General features: G+C 46.5%; 1 protein-coding gene across 4 annotated transcripts in view; it reads right to left on the reverse strand.

Annotated features, from left to right (window-relative positions):
• The window catches only part of HLCS (holocarboxylase synthetase), a 215,374-nt gene that overhangs the window by 151,092 nt on the left and 38,913 nt on the right, over positions 1-25,369 (reverse strand). For all 4 annotated transcript variants that reach the window (XM_025293769.3, XM_025293775.3, XM_025293760.3 and 1 more), the window contains exons 3-5: positions 20,744-20,906; positions 19,123-20,060; positions 13,081-13,263 (exon numbers count right to left, since the gene is read on the reverse strand). In XM_025293769.3, the coding sequence (XP_025149554.3) occupies positions 13,081-13,263; positions 19,123-20,060; positions 20,744-20,906 (1,284 nt within the window). The remainder of the gene's footprint in view (positions 1-13,080; positions 13,264-19,122; positions 20,061-20,743; positions 20,907-25,369) is intronic.

Raw genomic sequence — 25,369 nt, forward strand, 5'->3', positions numbered from 1 at the left:
GGTATCTTTACATTATTTTGTTTACTTTTGTATATTTGAAACTTTCTATGAAACGTTTATTTTACTTGTGTGCATGGTTCAACAGTCGTTACGAAAGGAAAAATGTTTTCTTAAATATAAGAGAAGTATTAACCTACCAGTGCAAATTCATTAATTCACTGTAAGGATATGCATGGAGAAGGACATAGATGGTGAAGATGGTGAAGGACAGGGAAGCCTGGCGTGCTGCAGTCCATGGGGTCTCAAAGAGTAGGAAAGGACTGAGCAACTGACTAGCAACAAAAAAGGATATATATACACCCCAGTATTATTAAGTGTCCAACATGGCTGTTTTCAAGCAGTATCTGATACGAAGCTGTTAAATTCTAAGTCAAACAGCGGAGAAGTAGAACGAGTGGTACGTCCCCACTGCATTCATGAGCCACCAAGCCGGAATCTGACAGAAACGATACCACAAGATGGCATCCCACAGTTTACCTGCGCCACGGGCTAGGAGGACAAATAGGAACTGGTGAGAAAACCCAACCGACAGAAACGACAGGGACCAGGCTTTGTTTGAAAACAGGCAGTTTGGCACACAGACTTTGAAAACACAACTTGTTTGTAAACCTGAGGCTCCTACATATTGCACTGTTAATTCTTAAACTAACAGGAAAAGTAATTAGAGAAAGGGCCTGAGATGAAATAAAGCAGAAAGCAAAACACGCTTTCATTATGCTTAAAGTAACTGAAAAGTATCTATCAATGACTTCAAACTGCTCCAGTATAAAGATGAAATGGTACTAATCACAAATTCTTTTTTTTTTTAAACCAATTTTGTGAATAATCACAAATGCTTACCAAAGAATGCTTTCAAAGGAACTGTTTTAAAAGTTAAAAAAAATTTTTTTTTTTTTTTAATTTTTCTCATCCAGTTGCTTTGCTGGGTCCAGCATAAATACTACAGAGCCCTGGAAAGGATGTGAAAGGTCATTTCATCTACCCTCCCCAGATAGCAGAGAGAGGGTTTGGTAATGAGGACTCAGAGTCCTTTAAAAAGTCATCTTCTAAAAAAAAAAAATCCATCTTCTGTGACAAACTCACTAGGCCAATCTTGAGACACAAAACTAATTCCACCCACATGAAGGGAAAATACATGCAGAGAGGAGAATCTTCAAAAGTACAGACCTTTGACCCTTACAGCATTTTATGGGCTGAAAAGCCACAGAAAAACTCATGTATTTCAAGTTGCCTATGGAAGCCCACAATCTAGAGTAATAATCTAAGCCATTCTAGGCAGAGAGAGCCTGGACGTTCCCCACTCCCCCACCCACAGAAAAAATGAACCATCGTTTTTAAATTTATGAAACCACAATTTGATGTTTTCTTTTAAAAGATGTATTTCCTTATTTACGGAGATTAACAACAGGAAGGGGAATGACTGGTGCCATCGCTCAGTTACTCCCTAATAACTGCTGTATGTGGGATTCATTTTTCCTCAGACAAGAAGACAATTTGTCAAATGCTTTCCTACAACAAAGAAAAGCAAACCTTTACAAGTATTCTTAAAAAAAAAACTTCATTTTTAATTTTTTAAACTTTTGTTTTGCTCCTGGAAGCCACGTCGGTTTAAACTAACATTTTTACAGTTCAGGGTTCAGAAAAGACTCGTGGTTAGTGATGCTGAATAATGGCCCAGCAAGGAGTTGCCAGTTCCGCAGTGGGCACTGCTGACGACGGTGGCATTTCACTGTGAAAGAGATCTTACTGGGGAACTCATCGTGGAGGTGCAGGAGCTGACTAACGCAGTCCTTTCTTTGCCAATCACCCCTCTCTCTCCATACTTCAACAGAGGAGACAGCCCAAAATAATGTTGTGAAGCTTCATGTATCAGTGGGAAAGCCCATCTCATTTTTAGCAGCATTATATACATAGCATAAATGCTTATGTATTATAACCTAAGTCTTCACTCATCCTCGGGAATAAGTGGGAAGAAGACCACTCCACCAAGGAAGATCCTAATTCAGCAGCATTTTCTTTTAAAGTTTTAGTGAAAGCAATTCATATGCTAAAACTGAAAGACTCGAATGCCCCTAAAAAACATCAAGTAAAACAAGTAGTATAAAGGCTCAGAATTACTGCCATTTAAAACCAAGTTCATAGCCGCCATGTGTGAGGGGTCAATTCCCTAGAATTGTCTATAAGGGATAGTATCTCCAACAATTAAGAACAAAATTATAATCTACACACTGGTATTTCTCCCACTGCTTATATCATTAAATATATCATTATCAAAACAAAGCCTGAAAACATTTTAAGAGACAAACATACTCACAAAGCAAGCAAAGGGACCACGCAGAACTGAACGTCTGAGGAACATACAGGACCTGGAAGGCTGTAGGTAGCCCAGCGGTGCCTGGACAAGATGCACTTTACTCATAGGCAACCACTGAGGGGCAGAGATGGGAACGCCATCAACAAAGAGAACAGCATTCTCTTCTCATCTCCAAGAGAAAGAGACTGATGGACAGACTGACCCTTGTCCAAGCTTTCCTGTTGGTGACCTGGCTGGCTTTGGTGAAGGAGCCCGAGAAAAGGCACCCAGGACTGACCCAGCCTCCCCCGCTGAGACGCGCCCTGGGGGAACACCATCACCCAGAACCCAGGCTGTCAGTGGCCCTTCCCGCGAACGCAGTGGAAACAGAGGCTCAAACGGGCCAGCCGGGTCCACAACCGCCTGGCGGCCTTGAAACTTCGGAAACACTTAGAAACATTTTCTCCAGACGGCACAATCCTCCGAGCAACATTCCCAGATTATCAGCATGAATGGAAAACAAAATGCCATTCCCCAGCCATAATTCACATCCCGGAAAACTGAACTAGAACATTCATCAAAAACGGGATTCGGGCCCCCAAGCCCTGCATTCCTGCACCGCTTGGCAGCTTCGGCGGCCGGGAGAGCCAGGCTCGGACGGTGCTGCTGCGACCACGGTGCTACCTCAGTGCTGGCCTCCGGCCCCTCATCTGACCACCGGGGGGCCTTTGATCGTGCCCCTCCTCCTGCCCCCCAACCCGGGAGCCGTGTGGGAGATGGTACTCATGCCCTGGGACGTTATTTTTCCAGACTTGGGAGACAGAAATCTGTTCTTTGCAGAACGTTGCAAGCCTTCCGAGAGACAGCTTCAATCGACTTCCCCAGGAGAGGAAGGCCGTCCCCCATACCCGCTCACACATGGCAGCTATTAGGGAGCTGCTGCAGAAGGCAGAAAGCATTTGGTCCGGGAGGACTTTTTCTTCCACGAGAGCCTGTTTCCCATCCACAAATCTGCCCGACTGCACGAGCGCTGGATATAAATAGTCTTGAGGAAATAAAACTACCCCCTCTCTCTCCGTCTCTCAACAGGGTCCCGTCCCCGCTAGGACACTGCGGAGAAGGTGCCCCCTCCAACCCTCCACCCTTGCCCCCCCAGTAAGGCAGTCAGAGCCGCACCGCAGGGCAAACGCGGGGACCACAGGGCAAACGCGGGGACCACACCAGCTCAAAGTGGAGAGCGACCACACTGGTGCCCATCTGCATTTCCCCCAGCATGTTATCAAGTCTCTGCCTTGACTGTGAGCAGAAGAATTCGCCCCGGAGTCACTTGGAAACTGGCTTGTGGAAACAAGATTCAAGTAAAAATACAGCACATCCAGTAGCTGAAAAGCCTCTCCCCACCCCAACCACCCACCCACCGCCAAAAAAAAAAAAAGAAGGCAGCTCAGGAAAACATCCCACGTATTATTCCTTTTGCATTTCGATGTCAGACTCGTCATGTCGCCTTTGCCGTAGGTATTATGTTTGATAACAGGAAGTCGGTTAAAACTAACAAAAAAATTTTTCCAGTTGGAGGTGAAGGGCAAAGGAAGAAAGAAAGGAGAGAAAGGGGTCTATGAAAGACCCTTAAAAACCTCCCCAGCTATAAAAGCTTTTAAAGGTTGGCTTTAATCTGCCAGCTGCTCTTTGGCTGTTGCCATATTGTAAAACGGCCGCCGCAACACCGCGTCAACCACATGTCAAAAGCTATTCAGGGCGCACCTGGAATTCCGAGCTCCTCTCGAATGTGGACCTCTCAAAATTATTTTTTAAGCTGCATTTTAGAGGGGCACTAGACGTTTCCCTCTCCTGTGTGTACATTCGATTCAGAACTAGGATTAAAGGTGCAGGGAGGGAAGATTCCGTGACAAATAACTACGCTAAAACCAAAGTTGTTGTTGTTTTTTTCCTTTTAATTGGAGAATTCTAATTAACTAAAAAAAAAAACACATGAGACCCTTCACTGCTCCACAATCCAGTTTGCTCCTCAGAGGGGCAAGGACCCCCTCCGTGCCCTCCCCCCACTGGCAGGGCCATGTGAGACTCCGATGAGATTCGGACACCTGGAAAGGCACTACTACAAAGCACGCGAGCAAGATGAGAAACCATCTTCTTGCTTTTCAGAAACTTGCAGAGCAAGCACTCAGAAGCACTCAGGTGTCTGCAGAATGAAGCGGTCTGCGAGAGGAGGGGGTAACACCACGTGACCTGACTTAGTCCAAGTTTCTTCATAAAGCACCCAGCGTCGAAAACGGAATGCCCCAGGTGGAAGGGCAATACAGCTTTTTGACACATTTCACAAGTACTGACACTATCTTTATCAACAATACGTGGGTCTTCTCTGGTGCTCCAGTGGTTAAGAATCTGCCTTCCAATGCAGGGGATGTGGGTTTGAGCCCTAGTCAGGGAACTAGAATCCCACATGCGGGGGCTGGGTGGGGGGGCAACTAAGCCTGATCTCTGCATTTAAAGAGACACCCTAGTGCTACAAGGAAGACCCATCACAGTCAAAATAAAAAATTAATTAAAAAAAAATGCCTGTTTGTGGTGAGGGGGGGACGGGAAAATGTGTCAACCACAAATAATCTAGGGTTAAAATCAAAACTCGTTTTTAAGCACACGTGATCCACCCTACAACTCCACACCACCGAAGCTGCACACACCAACACGGTGATGTTTTTGCCCAGTTTCTTTAATAAGAAACCCAGTTGTCACTTCTGGTTATGCTTACATCTTGAGCCCCCGAGGAGAAGGAGCCCCACACCCTCTGGCAGGATGCCTGCTGAGGCCCGGCCTGCTTCCCACGCTCGGGGTGCCATCATGACAGTAGCTCTGAGCCGTGAGGAAGGCCCAGAAGTAACCCCAGCTTGCTCGTCTCAGAAAGAACCCCATGCTCCCCAGCCCCGAGCGGCGATGTCCCAGGATGAGAGGACAGGTCAGGTCCTCCTCGGCTGCTGCCCTCTGCAGAGAGTGGTGCACAGTCCCAAGCCCCCTCGATTGCTCCAGGGAGGCAGTGGGTGGCGTGGGGGGTGGGGGGTGGGCGACAGTTCTGTCCCACCCTGTCCAAATCAACCAGCTGCCCCTCCCAACACTAACCCCTGTGACTCCACGGCACACAGAGGGGGAGTGTGCCTTCTTTCTGCCGTTTCCTTGGCAGAGATTGAAAATAGCAGCAGAGCCCAGAGAAATGGAAACAAGAGGGTGAACTTCTGGACCAACCGGACTTTAGGTCCTGCCAGGGAAAGCACTGTGGCTTTTCTGTAAAGTCCGCATCGCTCACGAACACACTGGTGCCCCCCTCCCCCCGACCCCGTGCAGGAAAGGTGTACCCTGGCTAACTCCTGGTCACCACCAGTGCTGGGAGGCTGTGGTGGCCTTGGACCCTGGGGCGCCCCCGTGGTGCTTGACTCTTGGGCTGTAGCCACTCCTCCGGAGAGGAAGTGATCTGTTTGCAAGCATTCACTACATAGATGCCCGCACACATGTGGTCTCCTTTGACTAATGGTTCAAAACAGTATGACATTCAAGAAACTGCTAGGTCCAGGCAGGGGTCGGGGGGCACTAGAAGGAGGAATGACCACCAGGAGCATCTTCCAGTCATTGAGCGAGAGGATTGCTGAGGCCCAGAGATGCACACGTGCTGAGCTGCGGGCTTAAAGTTAAACCAACAGGCAGCAGCCAGAGTAGAGGCATTTACTAACAAAGTCAAATCCTTTTTGAATAACTAATGCGAGTCTCAAATATCAAACAATCAACTCCTACACAAGAGTACTTGCCCTTTCTTATTAAAAATATTAATCATTACTGCTGGGAAAAATTGAAGGTGGGAGGAGAAAGGGATGACAGAGGATAAGATGGTTGGATGGCATCAACGACTTGATGGACATGAGCTTGGGTGGACTCCAGGAGTTGGTGATGGACAGGGAGGCCTGGCATGCTGCAGTCCATGGGGTCACAGACAGTCAGACACGACTGAGCGACTGAGCTGAACTGAACTGATTAATGATATTGTAACAACACTTTTAAAAATAATTTTATTTTATTTACTTCTGTCTGTGCTGCGTCTTTGTTGCTGTGGGGGCTTCTCTCAAGCTGGGACAATCAGGCACGCCACACTCTACTTGCGCAGCTAGGGTTTCTCATTGTGGCGGCTCCTCCTGTTGTGGAGCACAGGCTCTAGAGCTCAGACTTCAGCAGGTGTGGCCCATGGGCTCAGTACTTGTGGCTCCTGGGCTCCAGACCACAGGTTCCATAGCTGTGGGGCCCAGGCTCGGCTGCTGTGCAGCATGTGGAATCTTCCCTGGATCAGGGATCAAACTGAGTCTCCTGCAATTGGCAGGCTGATTCTTTACCACTGAACCACCAGGGAAGCCCCGAGTCCTTGACCTTTTAACATTTAAGTTTTGACCTCTTATGGGATGCCTTCAAAGTCCAATGACATACAGTGATTTGGTTTTTTAAAATCTTTAATAACTGGTTTTGCTCATTATAAAAATAATACATGTCTGTAATAGAATCCCAGACCACCTGACCTGCCTCTTGAGAAATCTGTATGCAGATCAGGAAGCAACAGTTAGAACTGAACATGGAGCAACAGACTGGTTCCAAATAGGAAAAGGAGTACGTCAAGGCTGTATATTGTCACCCTGTTTATTTAACTTATACACAGAGTACATCATGAGAGACGCTGGGCTGGAGGAAGCACAAGCTGGAATCAAGATTGCCGGGAGAAATATCAATAACCTCAGATATGCAGATGACACCACCCTTATGACAGAAAGTGAAGAACTAAAAAGCCTCTTGATGAAAGTGAAAGAGGAGAGTGAAAAAGTTGGCTTCAAGCTCAACATTCAGAAAACTAAGATCATGGCATCCGGTCCCGTCACTTCATGGCAAATAAATGGGGAAACAATGGCAGACTTTATTTTTTGGGGCCCCAAAATCACTGCAGATGGTGACTGCAGCTATGAAATTAAAAGACGCTTGCTCCTTGGAAGGAAAGTTATGACCAGCCTAGACAGCTTAATAAAAAGCAGAGATATTATTTTGCCAACAAAGGTCCATCTAGTCAAGGCTATGGTTTTTCCAGTGGTCATGTATGGATGTGAGAGTTGGATTATAAAGAAAGCTGAGCACTGAAAAATTGATGCTTTTGAAAGGTGGTGTTGGAAAAGACTCTTGAGCATCCCTTGGCCTGCAAGGAGATCCAACCAATCCATACTAAAAGAGATCAATCCTGAGCGTTCATTGGAAGGACTGATGCTAAAGCTCAAACTCCAGTACTTTGGCCACCTGATGAGAAGATCTCACTCATTTGAAAAGACCCTGATTCTGGGAAAGATTGAAGGCAGGAGGAGAAGGGGACAACAGAGGATGAGATGGTTGGATGGCATCACCGACTCAATGGACATGAGTTTGGGTAAACTCTGGGAGTTGGTGATGGACAGGGAGGCCTGGCATTCTGCAGCACATGGGGTCGCAAAGAGTCGGACACATCTGAGCGACTGAACTGAACAGAATATGTGAAAAATAAAAAGATTTTTTTTTTAACATTTAATAAAATCACCATTAAGTCCCAAACCCAGAAATATACCCCCCATATATATTCCTTCCAGTCTTTTTTTTTTCTGTGGACGTATGCATGTGGTGTACAGGTGCTCATACAAGATGTCACGTCATAATTCTGCAGAGAACTGAATTTCAGTCCTGCCCCCAGCGGATTTGCTTAAATGGGAAGACCTTGTGCAGATAAGTTCAGCTGGGCCACCCAGAGTCTGCACCTCCGCGGAACCTCGCCTCCGCGTGGTGTCATGCATGGTGACACCCATGAAGTCATACGTGACCAGCTTTTATAGCGGAAATCACATGCTACTATGGTGTCTGGGTGTCAACGAAGGTCTCAGAAACACACTTCCAGCAAATGCCAAGGGTCGGCTGTACCTCGGGTGAGTGTTTTTTCCTACTTGGATCATGTGTTATTTTTTTCCATTTATATCAGTGCAATATGGAAACACATAGGTACCTCATAAATCTTCTGTGCTATTTGCTACAAAGAGTGAGTGTCCAGGCACCAAACTGTATAAACACAGCTGGTATGCAGTAAAACTATTTAGATAGCCAGTGTGTTTATTTTGTTCTTTCATAGGCCATCCTACGGTCCCACCTAGTACACACAGTAAATGTTCAGTGAAAGGTGAATATTATTAACTGTGACTCTGAAATAATTTCTATGGGCCCAAAAGAAAAGTGCCACCGAAACGACTAAATTACACCATGCAAAACTGATGTCGAGAGAGAGGGAAAAAAAAAAATCAAATCTCTGCCTGCTCACCAGGAAGCCTGGCTCAGCAGCGACACCGTGTGGTCAGAGATCTCAGATTCCCAACAGCACAGAGTATTTTACAGGAAGAGGGAAGCAGGGTCTACGGGCATCTAATCCCAAAGGCAGGTGAGAAACCTAAGGATGAGTCACGTGTAACAGATGATGGATACCAGGATCCTCCCCTTGTAACTTATTTCCATGCCGAGCAATGAGATCTATTAAGAAGGAAAACCAAATAGAGAGTACAGTCCAATTCTGTTCCCAGTCTGTCATCCGTATCTTTACCACGAAGCACCAGCACAACAACCGAGGTGTTCCAAGATGTGTCCAGTTCAGCATCAGAAGAGGAGCCCGGGGGCTCGCCCAGAAGGACCATCACAGCCACCTTCACATCCATTTGCACAATAATCCTTCGGAGAACTTGTATTGCAGAAAAACACACGCTAACACCCTGAATTCCTGCGTCTCCTTCTACAGCAGACTCAAGGTCTTCTAAGAGGAATTAATGACCACTAAAAAATGAGGAGTCACGACAGTCACGTGCTCACTCAGTCCTTCCCAAAGGAAAGGAGAATCCAGAGTGCAGAATGCAGGAAGGAAAGTAGTCCCCAGGACAGACACCCAAGACCCATCAGACCGAGTGCAGGACTCAAAATGAGAAACGAACATTTCTCAGAACTCCTCTTTCCCAAAGATATATAGTAAAGGTCGGCATGCGGTCCGTGCGGAATGTTTGTGTATGTGTATATAAATCAAATATCTGCTTCCCTGGTGGCTCAGATGGTAAAGAATCTGCCTGCAATACAGGAGACCCGGGTTTGATCCCTGGATCAGGAAGATCCCGTGGAAAAGGGAATGGCCACCCACTCCAGTATTCTTGCCTGGAGAATTTCGTGGACAGAGAGCCTGGCAGGCTACAGTAGTCCATGGGGGTCGCAAAGAGTTGGACACAACTGAGCGATTAACACTTTGACTTTTACATTTGTTTTCACATTGTTCAACCTGTGCATTCCCACAGTTTGTTGAGTTGTTGTTATTGTTAAGTTGGTAAGTCATGTCCGACTCTTTGTGAACCCCATGGACTGCCACACGGAAGGCTTCCCTGTCGTCAGTGGGGGTTACCAATCAATAGGAGAAAATGGAACTCCCACGCCCAGGCAGCTAACCAGGAGAACAAAAATATGAAGCATCTTCTGTGTATTGTAATATACACAGTTCAGTTCAGTCGCTCAGTCGTGTCTGACTCTTTGCGACCCCATGGACTGCAGCACGCCAGGCTTCCCTGTCCAGCACCAACTCCCAAGGTTTACTCAGACTCATGTCCATCGGGTTGGTGATGCCATCCAACCATCTCATCCTCTGCTGTACCTTTCTCTCCCGCCTTCCATCTTTCCCAGCATCAGGGTCTTTTCAAATGAGTCAGCTCTTTGCATCAGGTGGCCAAAGTATTGGAGTTTCAGCCCATACACAGACAAATATGCAAAACCTAAGGTTGTGCCCATCTAAAGAAGACACGGGAAAAGCTAGACTTCTAAACCTTGGCTCACAGGGGATTAAGACAAAAGCAGGTGACTCTTTTCACTGCTACATCCAAGAGTCAAGAGGCTCAAGTCCCAAGATTGGCACGGTCAGAACTCATTGGAAAGATCAGAGGGCACTGCCAGGGCCAGCCTGGGTCTGTCTCCCTCCCTGACCTTGGAGCAGGCAGGCACCCCTCACAAGTCCAGCCTCAGCCCTCCACGCTCAGGAAAGGAGAGGGAGAGATCTAGAAGGGTGACACCCACATTCTAGAGGACAAGAAACCCTCACCCCAAGACTCTACCCCATCCCTCCAACGTGGCGGCTTTCCTGTTGTTCTGTCATTCAGTCGTGTCCAACTCACTGCGACCCCCCTGGACTGGAGCATCCCAGGCTTCCCTGTTCTTCACTGTCTCCCAGAGTTTGCCCAAATTCATGTCCGTTGAATCGGTGATGCCATCCAACCATCTCACCCTCTGTCACCCCCTTCCTATCCTGCCCTCAATCTTTCCCAGCATTAAGGTCTTTTCCAATGAGCTGGCTCTTCACATCAGGTGACCAAAGCATTGGAGCTTCAGTTTCAGCATCAGCATCATTCCTTCCAATGAATATTCAGGATTGATTTCCTTTCGGATTGATTGGTTTGATCTTCTTGCAGTCCAAGGGACTTTCAAGAGTCTTCTCCAGCACCACAATTCAAAAGCATCAATTTTTTGGCACTCAGCCTTCTTTATGGTCCAACTCTCACATTCATACATGACTACTGGAAAAACCACAGCTTTGATTATATGGACCTTTGTCAGCAGAGTGATGTCTCTGCTTTTTAATATGCTTTCTAGGTTTGTCATAGCTTTCTATAGTTGTATCTATGAGTTGAAGCTCAGAGGACTGGCTTTATTTCGACACTTAAACTCACAAGATGGAGCTGATGCTTTGCCTTCTGTTAACTTAACATATAAAACAGAGATAAATGATGTGGAACTTTGAGGTCTGAGATGAAAGTGCAAACAAAAGTCCTAACATTATCCCCAAGAGCACCCATTAAGAAGAGTGCTGACTGCCTAAAATCTGTGTGATGAAAATGCAATGAATGCTTCTTAAGTGAAAAAAAAAAAATTAACCATTGCTATAGTTTAAATTTTGGGGGGAATTCTCTGACTATCCAGCAGTTAAGACTCCAAACTTCCACTAAAGGAAGTGCAGGTTCGGTCTTTGGTCAGGGAACTAAGATCCTGCATGCCGCGCAGCACAGCCAAAAATAGAAGAAAAAAAAAGCAAGAAAATGCAATGAATGTTTCTTAGATTAAAAAAATATTCATCCATTGCTATAGTTACAATTTTTTATTTTTTTATTAAAAACATCACTTAGTCCTTTTATCCTCGGCACCAGGAACTTATTAGGCACATTATACACTCTTAACTCATTCAATCTCCCAACAACAACAATAATAACATAATAGTAACAATAATAATTGCGCTAAAGTTTAAATACTACAATTTACACAAAACTTTCATAGGTATGATTTCACGTAGTCCTCAAATAATCCCACAAGGTATCCGAATCCTAAACGCTGTCAGATTTTCTATCTGTCTCCTCCAGTTGACATTCCCACCTGGAAAACTCACAGCTCTAGTCTCTGCCAAAAAGTAAGTTGGCCAAGGGACAGAGGACAATGCAAAAGAGAATTCCTCAGGGAATTTCCAACAGTTAGGACTCCGAGCTTCCACTGCCCACGGCCTGGGTTCAAATCGTTGGTCATGGAACCAAGATCCCACAGGCTGTACCCGGGGCTTAAACAAGACAACAAACAAACAAACAAACAAAAAAACACCCAAGAGAAAACTGAGAGCATTCTCCCTCCTTTAGAAATGTTGGTGCTGAGGGTATAATTTGCTCTTTTCGAGGGAAAGCAGGTAAGTTTAGAGTAACCTGGACTATCAGCTATTTGCTGAAACTACACAGTTATGTCACTAAACTCACAAGTTTACCTACCGAGGAAGAGACAGACCCACAAAATAATATGCCGCAAGTAATGAGAAATTAACAGCTTCACAAAGCCAAGAGATTATTGAAAAGACGCACCTGAAGAACCTGGCAACCAGCCCAACCTGGTAACAACCTCAGGCATAAACGAAGACAAAAGGCCAAGAAAAATTCTGAATACATTCCCAACTCCATGGCATTTTCCTTTTAGACCAAACTAAAAGACGTAAACTGAAACCCAGAGCCCCCTTTGCCACAAGATGGCAGACATCAGCACAAAAGAAACAAGTTGTGGTTTTCCCACCCAAAGATTCCCTGAGAAAGGCCCAAATGAAAACAAAGGCTTTTAATCCCAACTGAATACACTGTGCTTTCCAAATACACTCCTGACACAGAAAACAGTGACCTTCCCCACCTCAAGTGGAAAGGGCAATAACTTAAGAGACTTAACACCCTCTAAACTCCAGTGTTCTCCCTCTTCTTTATAGAAACCCCCCCAAAAATCAGTTATATTTGGACAATTTTAATGTGATTTCCAAACCCAAAGTCAAAAGAGAAATAGAAAATGAAAACAGAAATCAAGGATGTCCTTGGTGGTCTGGTGGTTAAGAACCTGCCTGCCAGTGCAGGGGACACGGGTTCGATTCCTGGTCCGGGAAGATCCTACATGCTGTGGGGCAACTACCAGGCCCTTACGCTACAACAAGAGAAGCCCCCGCGATGAGAAGCCCACACACTGCAACCAAAGAGGAACCCCCGCTCACTGCAACTAAAGACCCAGCAAAGCCAAAAATAAATGAATAAGTATTAAAAAAAAAAAGAAAAGAAATCAAAATTGAAACCCCCAGCCACACAACAACTGGGGGAAGGGTCACCATTCTGAAGAAGGGCATCTGAGGGGGTCCTTCCCCACCACACACTCACCTCGGTCGCCGTCAGCAGGTAAAGAGGCGTTAAGGCAGGAGCTTGCTTTGCGTCACAGCTTAGGCCCAGCGTCGTTAGGATCTCCGTAAGGACTTCGTATCTTCTAAAGTTGCTTGATTTAAGCAGGTTAAAATCCTCTTGTGTTTGCACTACTGGAGAGCTGGGAGGTAGTTCCAAGTGCACCTGAGAGGGAAAAGACAGCACTTCATAAATCAGAGGCGCTGAGGGACATAAGGAAAAGCAGTGTCTTTACTAGTTTTTCTGAAAACTGGAACATGCGTTCTTCTCATTATCAACACTATATAAACCTGGAGCCTGGGCGTTTGGAAAAGAGCAACAAGCAGTGAAAAGATTCAAGGGAGCCCGTTAAAATCACGGCTGTGGACGAATGGAGAGAGAAATACACATGACCATCTGCCTTCCCTGGTGGCTCAGACAGTGAAGAATCTGCCTGCAGTGCGTGAGACCCGGGTTCAATCCCTGGGTTGGGAAGAGTCCCTGGAAAAGGAAATGGCAACCCCTCCTGTATTCTTGCCTGGGAAATCCCATGGATGGAGGAGCCTGGCAGGCTAACAGTCCATGGGGTCGCAAAGAGTCGGACACGACTGTGTGACTACCACTTCACTTCACTTCACTTCACCATGTGTGAAATAGAGAGCCGGTGGGAATTTGCTGTGTAACTCAGGGAGCCCAAACTGGGGCTCTGTGACAACCTAGAGGGGTGGGATGGGGTGGGAGGGGTAGGGAGGTTCAAGAGAGAGGGGACATATGTACACCCATGGCTGATTCAAGTTGCTGTATGGCAGAAACCAGCACAATACTGGAAAGCAATTATCCTTCAATTAAAAATAAGTAAATTTTTTAAAAGAACTATGAAACTTTGCCTTAGACATATTTAACCTAATAAATTCTTACTGATGGGGAAAAAAAATTATGGCTGTGAAGACTAAAAAGATCTGCACTAAATGACCACGGATAGTAATTTTCCAGGTCCCGAATTTTATCACTAGTCAGTCACAGGACCTCGGACAAGTCCTTAACATGGTTATAGGACAAAGCATTTAGGAAAATGGATCTGCTGAGAACCCAAATATAGTTGCTGCTGAACTTAGGAGGGCACAGTGAGCCATGCTTGAAGCTCCTGTTCTACCTACTGGTCCTACCACCTAACTGCCGGGGATGGCAGTGGCCTAATTCACCTCTTGAAGAGTGTTGGTGATGGGATGGGAGGGAAAGGAGGGAACATGTGCTCAGTTCAGTTCAGTCGCTCAGTCGTGTCTGACTCTTTGCGACCCCATGAACCGCAGCACGCCAGGCCTCCCTGTCCATCACCAACACCCAGAGTTTACCCAAACTCATGTCCATTGACTCAGTGATGCCATCCAACCATCTCATCCTCTATCATCCCCTTCTCTTCCTGCCCTCAATCTTTCCCAGCATCAGGGTCTTTTCTAATGAGTCAGCTCTTTGCATCAGGTGGCCAAAGTATCAGAGTTTCAGCTTCAACATTAGTCCTTCCAATGAACACCCAGGACTGATCTCCTTTAGGATGGACTGGTTGGATCTCCTTGCAGTCCAAGGGACTCTCAAAGACTTGGGGCTTCATGTTTATATTTAGTTCAGGCTTTGTTGTAAAGTGAAAATTAAAGGAGTTCCACCCATCAGTAGTCTGTGTCTTGGTGTGAAGGAACATACTGGTCTGCCTTGAACTAGAACTTTCATATCAATGGTCTGTGTCCTGATATGAAGGAATGTACTAGAACGTCTAACTCTCTTGAAATCTGATTTTAACTGAGCATTAGCGCCTCGACGACACCAGAATATTGAGGACCAGAAGAGCAACCTGAGCATGTTATTCTCATCTGCTTTTGCCAGGAACAGCTATGGGTTTCTGTTGCCAGCAGAACTCCCAGCCTGATGTTATAAGAACATCATAAAAAGCCTAGTGGCAGCCTTCAGGCAACTTAAAATCTCTCAATCCCCACTCAAGCCTTAACCAGAACAAAAATACTGCCCAAATACCCTGACCAAAACAATGCACTTGTGCAAAGTTGAAGCCAATCTAAAAAGGCTCGCAGAACTGTCCAGTTCCCACATTCCATCGGGTCAGCTGAGGGCGGCCACTTCACCCACGACTGAGCCTGATGCCCACTACCAGCAGTCCCCAACCTTTTTTGGCACTAGGGATCATCTTCATGGAAGACAATTTTTCCACGGGGTGTTGGGGGAGCAGGGCAGGTCCAGGGTGATTCAAGCACACTGCATTTATTCTATTCTGATTCCATCAGCTCCACCTCAGATCATTAGACATTAGATACTGGGGGCTGGGGACCCTTGCCTTAAACCACCCTGGAGGAGGGAGAAGGCAGAAGATGACATCCTTTAAGGTATCTGAATCCCACTGCATGTCCTCTATGTTGCTACCCAAGGGTGTGCCTCTCCTCTCCAGGGGACAAGGCCGGTGCTGGGACGGACGGTCAGCAAGGCGGTGGGTCACATTTCATCCAGGTGACCATGTGACTGTCCAGAGATTACCTCTTGCGGGCGGCAGATATCAAATGAGCAAGCTCTGTCTTCACCTGGGGCTGTGGGCGGTGGCGGGGGGAGGGTGGTGGTGCGCGGTGCGTGAGTGTTAATGGTACATGTGCCCCCTGCACAAAGCAAGTACTCTGGGGGGCTGTTACTGAAGTCACTGTCACAGGGGGGGAGATGTGGAGAGGGAAGAGGAGAGCTCCCCCTAGGAGCGGGCCTTGGGATTGCAGGAGGTGAAGGAAAGCATGGACATTGTGAAGGGCTACTGTCAGTTTCAAGATGAGGTGTTTCTACAATGGAGACGGGTCTTCCCTGGTGGCTCAGAGAGTAAAGAATCTGCCCGCAATGTGGGAGACCTGGGTTCGATCCCTGGGGTTGGGAAGATTCCCCTGGAGAAGGGAATCGCAGTTCACTCCAGTAGTCCTGCCTGGAGAATCCCCATGGACAGAGGAGCCTGGAGGGCTGCAGTCCATGGGGTCGCAAAGTGTTACACATGCCTTAGCGAGTAACACGCACACACAGTCTAGACAAGAAGAGAGGCCACGTCTGCCCCTGTACCTCGCTCCACAAAAAAGGCCACCAGGGCGCGTGCTAGCCACACTCACCCTCATGGTCCTCTGCGGTTTGCGACCAATGTCTCGCCCTCCAGCTGTAATGATGTTACGACAGCAATGGGCCCATTTCAGTAACTTGGCTTTGTCTAAAATTAAGGCATTTAGACCAGACCCAAAGCTTTAGTCAAAGCTATGGTTTTTACAATAGTCATGTATGGATGTGAGAGTTGAACCATAAAGAAAGCTGAGCACCAAAGAATTGATGCTTTCGAACTGTGGTGTTGGAGAAGACTCTTGAGAGTCCCTTGGACAGCAAGCTCAATAAGGACACAGAATACTTCAAATCCATTTCACAAGCTCTACTTGGACAACTTCATGCCAACGTCCTGGTTCATTTGATAATCGAGTGTCTGCCTTAATCCACAGCCTTAAAATTTTTCCTGCATGTCTGGTCAGGAGAGCGGTACACCAAGATTGCCTTTTTCTGCATGACGATGAATGCCCAAGGCATTAACTAGTTCCCCGGCCGTGAGACCACCACCTACTGTGCAGCTGTGGTTTGCCCTTGAAGCCCTCCTCTTACTGGGTTACATCAATGCTCCATTTACTACAAAGATGAAGACTGTGAAATTGAACAGGCAAAGAGGAAACGAACCCGCCTGTGCTCATATTTATTGGTTGATCTCGGCGGTGTGGTATTGACACAGGCCTGAGGAGCAAACAGTGACTCGGGCACAGAGAGAGTGGAAGTCATTTAAAATCAAAAATGACATTCTAATCCTCTGAATCTCATTTTTGAAGCTGCATCATATTGCCTTTTTTTCCTAGGGCAGTGCATGCAGTATCAAATTTTATGACGGTGATGGGGTCAATTTAAATGGTGCAGCAGGCAGATCTGCTATGTAACTCGGAGCAACGGATCGCCACAGTGCCGAATCAATTTTCTAGTACAAGTCTGTGCACCGGGGTGGTAAAATTCACTACTCTAAGCTGAAATACAGCTCTAGGAAGTCAGGTTTTTAAATGGATTTTCTGAGAATGCGCAGTTACTATAGTTACCATATTTGCAGAGAAAAAAAAGAGGAGCATTTATTAGGCCTCCAAAAACGAATTCATGGGATTCGCAGCCCACATGAAATCAGCTTGGGTTGTACATGTTTATCTGGCCTGATGGTCAGATTTTTTCATTATATGCATCTATAATCTTCATTATATACATTATATACATCTACATACAATTCAAGAAGTACTACCTTAAGAACAAGTGAGTGAACTTTAGAATAGTAAAGAAACAAGTATCTGTCCCCTTGAAGAATGTTTGATCAGAAAACCCAAGAGACTTAATTTGTAGGAGAGCTGGAGAGAGACACAGCATATGAAATGAAAAGAAGCCACACCAAAATAGAAGGCAACAATTCTCTAACTCAAAAAAAGATCCATATAATAAAACAAAATCTGTTACACTCATCCTGGGAACCATTCTGGGCAAAAGAGCCACATCTACTTAGTTTTCTCATTAGATCACAAATCCTTAAGGATAAGAGTTCACCTAAACTCTAACAAAAACTTTCGTCCAAAGGTATTAAAAGATCTGCAGTAAATGATCAGGAATTCTGAAGCAGTCTGCTACCTACCATTTGCTTAAACAAACGAACAAACAAAAAGCTAAAAGGGGAACATGGGGGAAAAAAGACAGCTCTGGAGCCAAAGGCACCCCCTTAGGATGGGAAGGGAAGTAGCATTTTCCTTTTATCTCTGTTTCCGTTTTCTTCTTATATATTTGTGTGTGTGTGTACGTGTTAAGTCCCTTCAGTCGTGTCCGACTCTCTGCAACCCCACAAACTGTAGCCCACCAGCCGCCTCTGTCCATGGGATTTCCCAAGCAAGAATACTGAAATAGATTGCCATTTCCTTCTCCAGGGGGATCTCCCCCACTCGGGGATCAAACCCGGGTCTCTTAGTCTCCTGCATTGGCAGGCGGGTTCTTTACCACTAGCGCCACCACCGAGGTAACAATTTGCCAGAAATCACTTCAAGATCACTTCCCTTATTTGAACTTGTGCTCAGCACTTAGATTTTAAGAGTGACAAATCATAAGGACATAAGAACTAAGATTTGAAGGTGTTTTCAACACAGTATCCCAGCAGTGGGTGAGTGTCCAGGCACATCCCTGACATCAACTACAACATTTTAACATGATAGACACTACTGTTGGGAATCACCACCCCAAGGTGCTCAATTCCCTACATTAAATAACAGTTTGAGTTTATTAACTAGAGTGTTTTGAGGCAAGAGAGTGAACTGATGGATTTTAGAAAGAGTATTACCAACCAGAGGAGAAGGGGGCAGCAGAGGATGAGATGGTTGGATGGCATCACTGACTCAACGGACATGACTGTGAGCAAACTCTGGGAAATGGTGAAGAACAGGGAAGCCTGGCGTGGCTGCAGTCCAGGGGGTCACAAAGAGTAGGACATGACTGAGTGACTGAACAATATAACCAGTATACAATTTAAAACAAGCAAGAAGCTTTGGCTAACCCTTGGTTAACCAGCAGTCTTTAATTAGCCTTAGCTAGTAAAGAATCTGCCCACAATGCGGGAGACCTACGTTCAATCCCTGGATTGGGACGATCCCCTGGAGAAGGGAAAGGCTACCCACTCCAGGATTCTGGCCTGGAGAATTCCATGGACCATATAGTCCATGGGGTCACAAAGAGTCACACACGGCTGAAGGACTTTCACTTCCATTCTCTCCTCCATCACAAGCCTTTCGGTGAAACAGGATACAAGACAGCCCACATCTCAACCTGCAACTCACCAGCGGCAAAAATTCCCCGGATAAGGACTGAAGTACCCTACCCACGTGGCACACAGACCCTTTAGTTACCCCTTCAGGAACCTTCAGGAGCATGTCCCGTCAAGAGACCCAAAGACCCGGCTGCCAGCTTCCGTACCTGGCAAAGAACAGCTTCTCCTCCGTGAGTCCCAAAAGGCACTTGCACCACAAGCCTGTCCCCATCCTCACTGTCCAGGTGGCCGTGGAGCTTGCCGGGGCCGAGCGGCTCCCTGGGCCCCTCCTCGTAAACGCAGCCGCTGCTCAGGACACTGAGCCTCATCAGGCTTCCGTCCACCTTGCAGAAAACCAAGCTCTGGACCGTGTCCTGCAGCGGGGCCTTGCTGGTCACCTGGAAGCCAGGCAGCGTGAAGGATGACGCCAGGGCCAGCACCTTCCCTCCCTGAGAAAGATAGGCCGTGAACCTCCGGGACAGGTCCTCGGGGACGGGCTCCCCGGTGGCGATGACCAGCAGCAGACAGTTGTCCGGCCACGGGTCCCTGAGAGCGCTTTCTGGAGGCAGGTGGTACAGAGTATAACAGTCCGTGTCCACACAGTCGGCCAGCGCAGATTGGACCTGCTGGAGCCTGTCCTGGCCATCCCGAGAGTCAGAGCCCACGTAAAGGAGGATGTTGGGGGCCTTGCCCGTGACATTGACCCTCCTCTCATCCCTCTCGGGGCGGAGGTCGTCGGCGAGGCCCTCCAAACCGCTGCTGTAGTCGTACGGGAGATCTGGAATGTTCTCTGCAGAGGCAAACCTGACAGATTCAATGGTGCTGTTCTCAAGCTCCAAACACTCATGGCAGCTGGACAGATGGAGGGGACAGTGCTCGACAGAGCCCACGCCTCTGTCACCGTCTACGGCTGGCTCGCTGCCCCCAGAGGCCCCGCCTGGCCCCCGTGTGGATGCAGAACCCGGAGACTGGGGGTCCTCCATAGTGTCGGGCTCAGGAGGGTTCCTCTCAATACAAGATTCAGGGTCAGGCTGCAGGAGCTGGGCTGGCGGGTCTGAGGCCTGACCCTTAAGTTCCTTTAGGGCAGAGTCCTGCAAGTGGACAGCTAAAGGGAAGAGAAAAGACAGCCCATCAACCCTCTGCCTTGCCTCACATCTCAGCACAAAACCTCGGGGCCTTCTCTGTACCGCAAGACCTCCATTCCACGCAGCTCACATCACCTTCCAACTCCGCGGCCTCCGTGGGATCCACATAACCGCTCCCCACCCCCCGCCCCCCGGTTAGAAGGGTACCCCTGAGAGTCCCCAGTGAAACTGCAGAATTTCCACACCTTTCCCATACAGATCAGAAAACCTCAGACCCTCGTATTGATTGGTGAACAGTTGGAGTTTCAGAGAGGTGACTGTGTCCACTTGCTTACAGATTCAGTTGTGTGGGTGTCAATGTTTTATGCAATAGTGATTCTAAGAAACAAGGCGCAGGGCCTCCTTGGTGGCTCAGCAGGAAGGAATCCACCTGCCAACGCAGGAAACTTGGGTTCCATCCCTGCGTCAGGACGATCCCCTGGAGAAGGAAATGGTAACCCACCGCAGTTTTGTTGCCTGGAGAATCCCCATGGACAGAAGAGTCTTGGCGGGCTGCAGCCCATGGGGTTGCAGAGTCGGACATGACTTAGCGACTATACCACGAGTGTTGCCCTTAAGTCATACCAAACAGGAGTGCTCGATCGTCCTTAAGCTTGTTAACGATGGCATCCTGCTATGATGAACATTTCCCCAAGTTACTTACACACGATCTTCTGGGGTATCAGTCCATTAGCCATCTGGAGTCTATCTTCCAGGAATGCCACCCCTAGCTTGCTGAAGTCATCCACACTTGCTTTGGCGATTAATTGATAAGGATCCCCAGGTCGGCAAGCTAACGGCAAACAGCAGTCAGACCACTTCACAATCTGAGATAGAGTGGGCGAAGGAAGGTGAAGAAAGGGTGAGATTTTTCTTCCTTAAAATAACCAGATACTTTACTTTTCCCTTCAGCTCCCACCACAGTCAAACCCAAAGGGTTACTGGATGTTACATTTTAACATCAAAGTTGTCCTGACTGGAACATTCTCATCTCTGCCTGACAACAGGGCTTACAAAGCACTAGGCACAAACACTCTCATTTCAAAGTATCATTGAGGGCTTCCCTGGTGGCTCGCTGGTAGAGAATCCACCTGCCAATGAAGGACAAACGGGTTCAATCCCTGGTCCAAAAGCACCCCACATGCCAAGGAGCAACTGAGCCCGTGAGCCACAACTACTGAAGTCCGAGGGCCCTTGAGCCTCTGCTCTGCAACGAGAGAAGCCACTGCAGTGAGAAACCCACACGCTGCAGCTGAAGAGCAGCCCCTGCAGCCGAAGAGCAGCCCCTGCAGCCGAAGAGCAGCCCCTGCAGCTGAAGAGCAGCCCCCACTTGCCACAACTAGAGAAAAGCCCGCACAGCAACAAAGGCCCAATGCAGGCAAAACTAAGTAAACGAAATTTTTTTAAAAGTAATTCAAGTATTGGACTTCCCTGGTGGTTCAGTGGTTAAGACTCTGCACTTCCAATGCGGGGTGGGCTTGATCCCTGGGTGGGCAACTAGGATTCCACATCCTTCAAGCACAGCCAATAATAGTAACAGTAATTGAAGTCATATACTGCTTTTCAAGGGACTAAAGGGGAAAGGGCCACTCCCCAGACACTGGGAAAATCCACTCTTCAGTAATAGGAACACAGTAACTCCACAGTATCCATGATGTAAACAGATCATGTTCACATCATGATACATACATACATACAAATCATACTACAGATTTTCTTAAAGTCAGGTCCAAGACCCAAGGCAATAGAAGTCCCCTGGGAATACGTGGAAACTCATATTCCTGGGCACCACTCTCTGTCTGAGCCTGAAGTGAGAGCAGCTGTGACCGGCTCTCCTGAGCGCCCGCCTGTCGCAATGCACACTTCCACCACAAGGGGGCCAGGGAAAAGGAGAGACAGGAAAGGGAGACAAAGCTCAGGCCTTAAAGCTTTCCAGCATTCATCAAAGAACTGGAAACTGGAACAGGCAGAAGGGGAGTTCCCTTGGGGCCAGGAGCCTGGCTAAGGAGTCCAAGGTCTGGGTCTGGTTAAACGCAGCTAATTGTCGCTGTCTGTCCTTAGGCTAAGTCTCAGAACCTCTGAAGTCTCTGCTTATTCGTTTATAAAACAGGAATAATGGGGTACCCATCGTGTTACAGGTTCATTATGCTAACGAGATTAAAAGTTAATGTCATGCCCCCAGTCGAAAGCTTGGGACAGAAAATGTGTGTGTGTTAGTCGCTCAGTCATGTCCGACTCTTTGCGACCCCATGGACTGTACCCACCAGGCTCCTCTGTCCATGGGATTCTCCAGGCAAGAATACTAGAGTGGGATGCCATTCCCTTCTCCAGGGGATCTTCCTGACCCAGAGATCAAACCCAGGTTTCCTGCATTGCAGGCAGATTCTTTGCCATCTGAACCACCAGGGAACAGAAAAAGTGCTCAATAAATGGCAGCTGCTATTACTAGATATTATGAATTTGACTTTAAAAGCAATACTGAATATTTGATTTGTCGTGTGTGCATGCTTAGTCACGTCTGACTCTTTGCCACCCTATGAACTGTACCCCACCAGCCTCCTCTGTCCATGCTATTCTCCAGGCAAGTACACTGGAGAGCATTGCCATTTCCTCTTCCAGGGGATCTTCCTGATTCAGGGATCGAACCCGCATCTCCTGTGTTTCCTGCATTGACAGGTGAATTCTATAACACTGAGCCACCTGGGAAGACCCACTGAATACAATGGTCCTTCTCTAAGATACCATGAATAATTTCCTTACTTCCCAAAATCTTCTCAGGAACATACTGCTCCCTCTTCCTGAAAATGCTGTATAAATAAATTTAATGCTGTATAAATAAATATATTAAAAAATCATCTTAAAAGCACTGGAGAATTGATGAGATAATGAACTTCTGAGCCAAATGCCAGGATAAATCCTGAACCTACAGAGATAAAAGGAATTCCCACAAGTCACTTCTGCCCTAAGTATACTTGCCCATCCAGGACACTTAGGGTTTAAAAGTCAGGGTCCAACAGGCATCAAGATAGACATATAGATCAATGGAATAGAACTGAGAATATAGAAATAGATGTATCTATTTGAAGACGATTCATTTTGGACAAGGTTGCCAGACAACTCAAGGGGAAAGAATAATCTTTTCAAAAAATGGTGCTGGTAGAACTGGACGTCCACATGCAAAGAATGAAGATGGACCACTATGCCAGACCATGTTTCACCAGGTATAAAAATTAATCCACAAGGAATCAAATCCTTAATAAAAGCTAAAACTACAAAATTCTTAAAAGAAAACATAGATGTAAATCATCATGATGTTGAATCAGGCACTGGTTTCTCAGGTAACACACCAAAAGTACAAGCAACAAAAGAAAAAATATATATAAACTGGACTTCATCAAAATGTGCTTCAAAGAACACTTTGTGAAAGGACATTGACAAAATGGGAGAAAATATTTGCAAATCATGTAATCAATCGGTAAGAGATCTGTATCCACAATATATAAAGAATTCCCAAAACTCAACAATAGAAAGACAAACATCTAATTTTTTAAATGGGCAAATAATCTGAATAAACATTTCTCCAAAGAAAATATACAAGTGGCAACAGCACTTGAAAAGATTCTCAAAATCATTTGTCGTTCAGTTCAGTTCAATCGCTCAGTCATGTCCGACTCTTTGCGACCCCATGAATCGCAGCACGCCAAGCCTCCCTGTCCATCACCATCTCCCAGAGTTCACTCAAACTCACATCCATCGAGTCAGTGATGCCATCCAGCCATCTCATCCTCTGTCGTCCCCTTCTCCTCCTCCAATCCCTCCCAGCATCAGAGACTTTTCCAATAAGTCAACTCTTCTCAGGAGGTGGCCAAAGTACTGGAATTTCAGCTTTAGCATCATTCCTTCCAAAGAAATCCCAGGGCTGATCTCCTTCAGAATGGATTGGTTGGATCGCCTTGCAGTCCAAGGGACTCTCAAGAGTCTTCTCCAACACCACAGTTCAAAAGCATCAATTCTTCGGCGCTCAGCTTTCTTCACAGTCCAACTCTCGAGTCCACACAAGACCACTGGAAAAACCATAGCCTTGACTAGATGGACCTTTGTTGCCAAAGTAATGTCTCTGCTTTTCAATATGCTATCTAGGTTGGTCATAACTTTTCTTCCAAGGAGTAAGTGTCTTCTAATTTCATGGCTGCAGTCACCATCTGCAGTGATTTTGGAGCCCAGAAAAATAAAGTCTGACACTGTTTCCACTGTTTCCCCATCTATTTCCCATGAAGTGATGGGACCGGATGCCATGATCTTCGTTTTCTGAATGTTGAGCTTGAAGCCAACTTTTTCACTCTCGTCTTTCACTTTCATCAAGAGGCTTTGAGTTCCTCTTCACTTTCTGCCTTAAGGGTGGTGTCATCTGCATATCTGAGGTTATTGATTTTTCTCCTGGCAATCTTGATTGCAGTTTGTGTTTCTTCCAGCCCAGCGTTTCTCATGATGTACTCTGCATATAAGTTAAATAAGCAGGGTGACAATATACAGCCTTGACATACTCCTTTACCTATTTGGAACCAGTCTGTTGTTCCATGTCCAGTTCTAACTGTTGCTTCCTGACCTGCATACAGGTTTCTCAAGAGGCAGGTCAGGTGGTCTGGTATCCCCATCTCTTGAAGAATTTTCCACAGTTTATTGTGATCCACACAGTCAAAGGCTTTGGCATAGTCAATAAAGCAGAAATAGATGTTTTTCTGGAACTCTCTTGCTTTTTCCATGATCCAGCGGATGTTGGCAATTTGACCTCTGGTTCCTCTGCCTTTTCTAAAACCAGCTTGAACATCTGGAAGTTCACGGTTCACATATTGCTGAAGACTGACTTGGAGAATTTTGAGCATTACTTTCCTAGCATGTGAGATGAGTGCAATTGTGCGGTAGTTTGAGCATTCTTTGGCATTGCCTTTCTTTGGGATTGGAATGAAAACTGACCTTTTCCAGTCCTGTGGCCACTGCTGAGTTTTCCAAATTTGCTGGCAAATTGAGTGCAGCACTTTCACAACATCATTTTTCAGGACTTGAAACAGCTCAACTGGAATCACCTCCACTAGCTTTGTTCATAGTCATGCTTTCTTAGGCCCACTTGACTTCACATTCCAGGATGTCTGGCTCTAGGTGAGTGATCACACCATCGTGATTATCTTGGTCATGCAGATCTTTTTTGTACAGTTCTTCTGTGTATTTCTGCCACCTCTTCTTAATATCTTCTGCTTCTGTTAGGTCCATACCATTTCTGTCCTTTATCGAG

Source organism: Bubalus bubalis, chromosome 1 (genome assembly GCF_019923935.1).
Source record: "Bubalus bubalis isolate 160015118507 breed Murrah chromosome 1, NDDB_SH_1, whole genome shotgun sequence".
Taxonomy (NCBI): domain Eukaryota; kingdom Metazoa; phylum Chordata; class Mammalia; order Artiodactyla; family Bovidae; genus Bubalus; species Bubalus bubalis.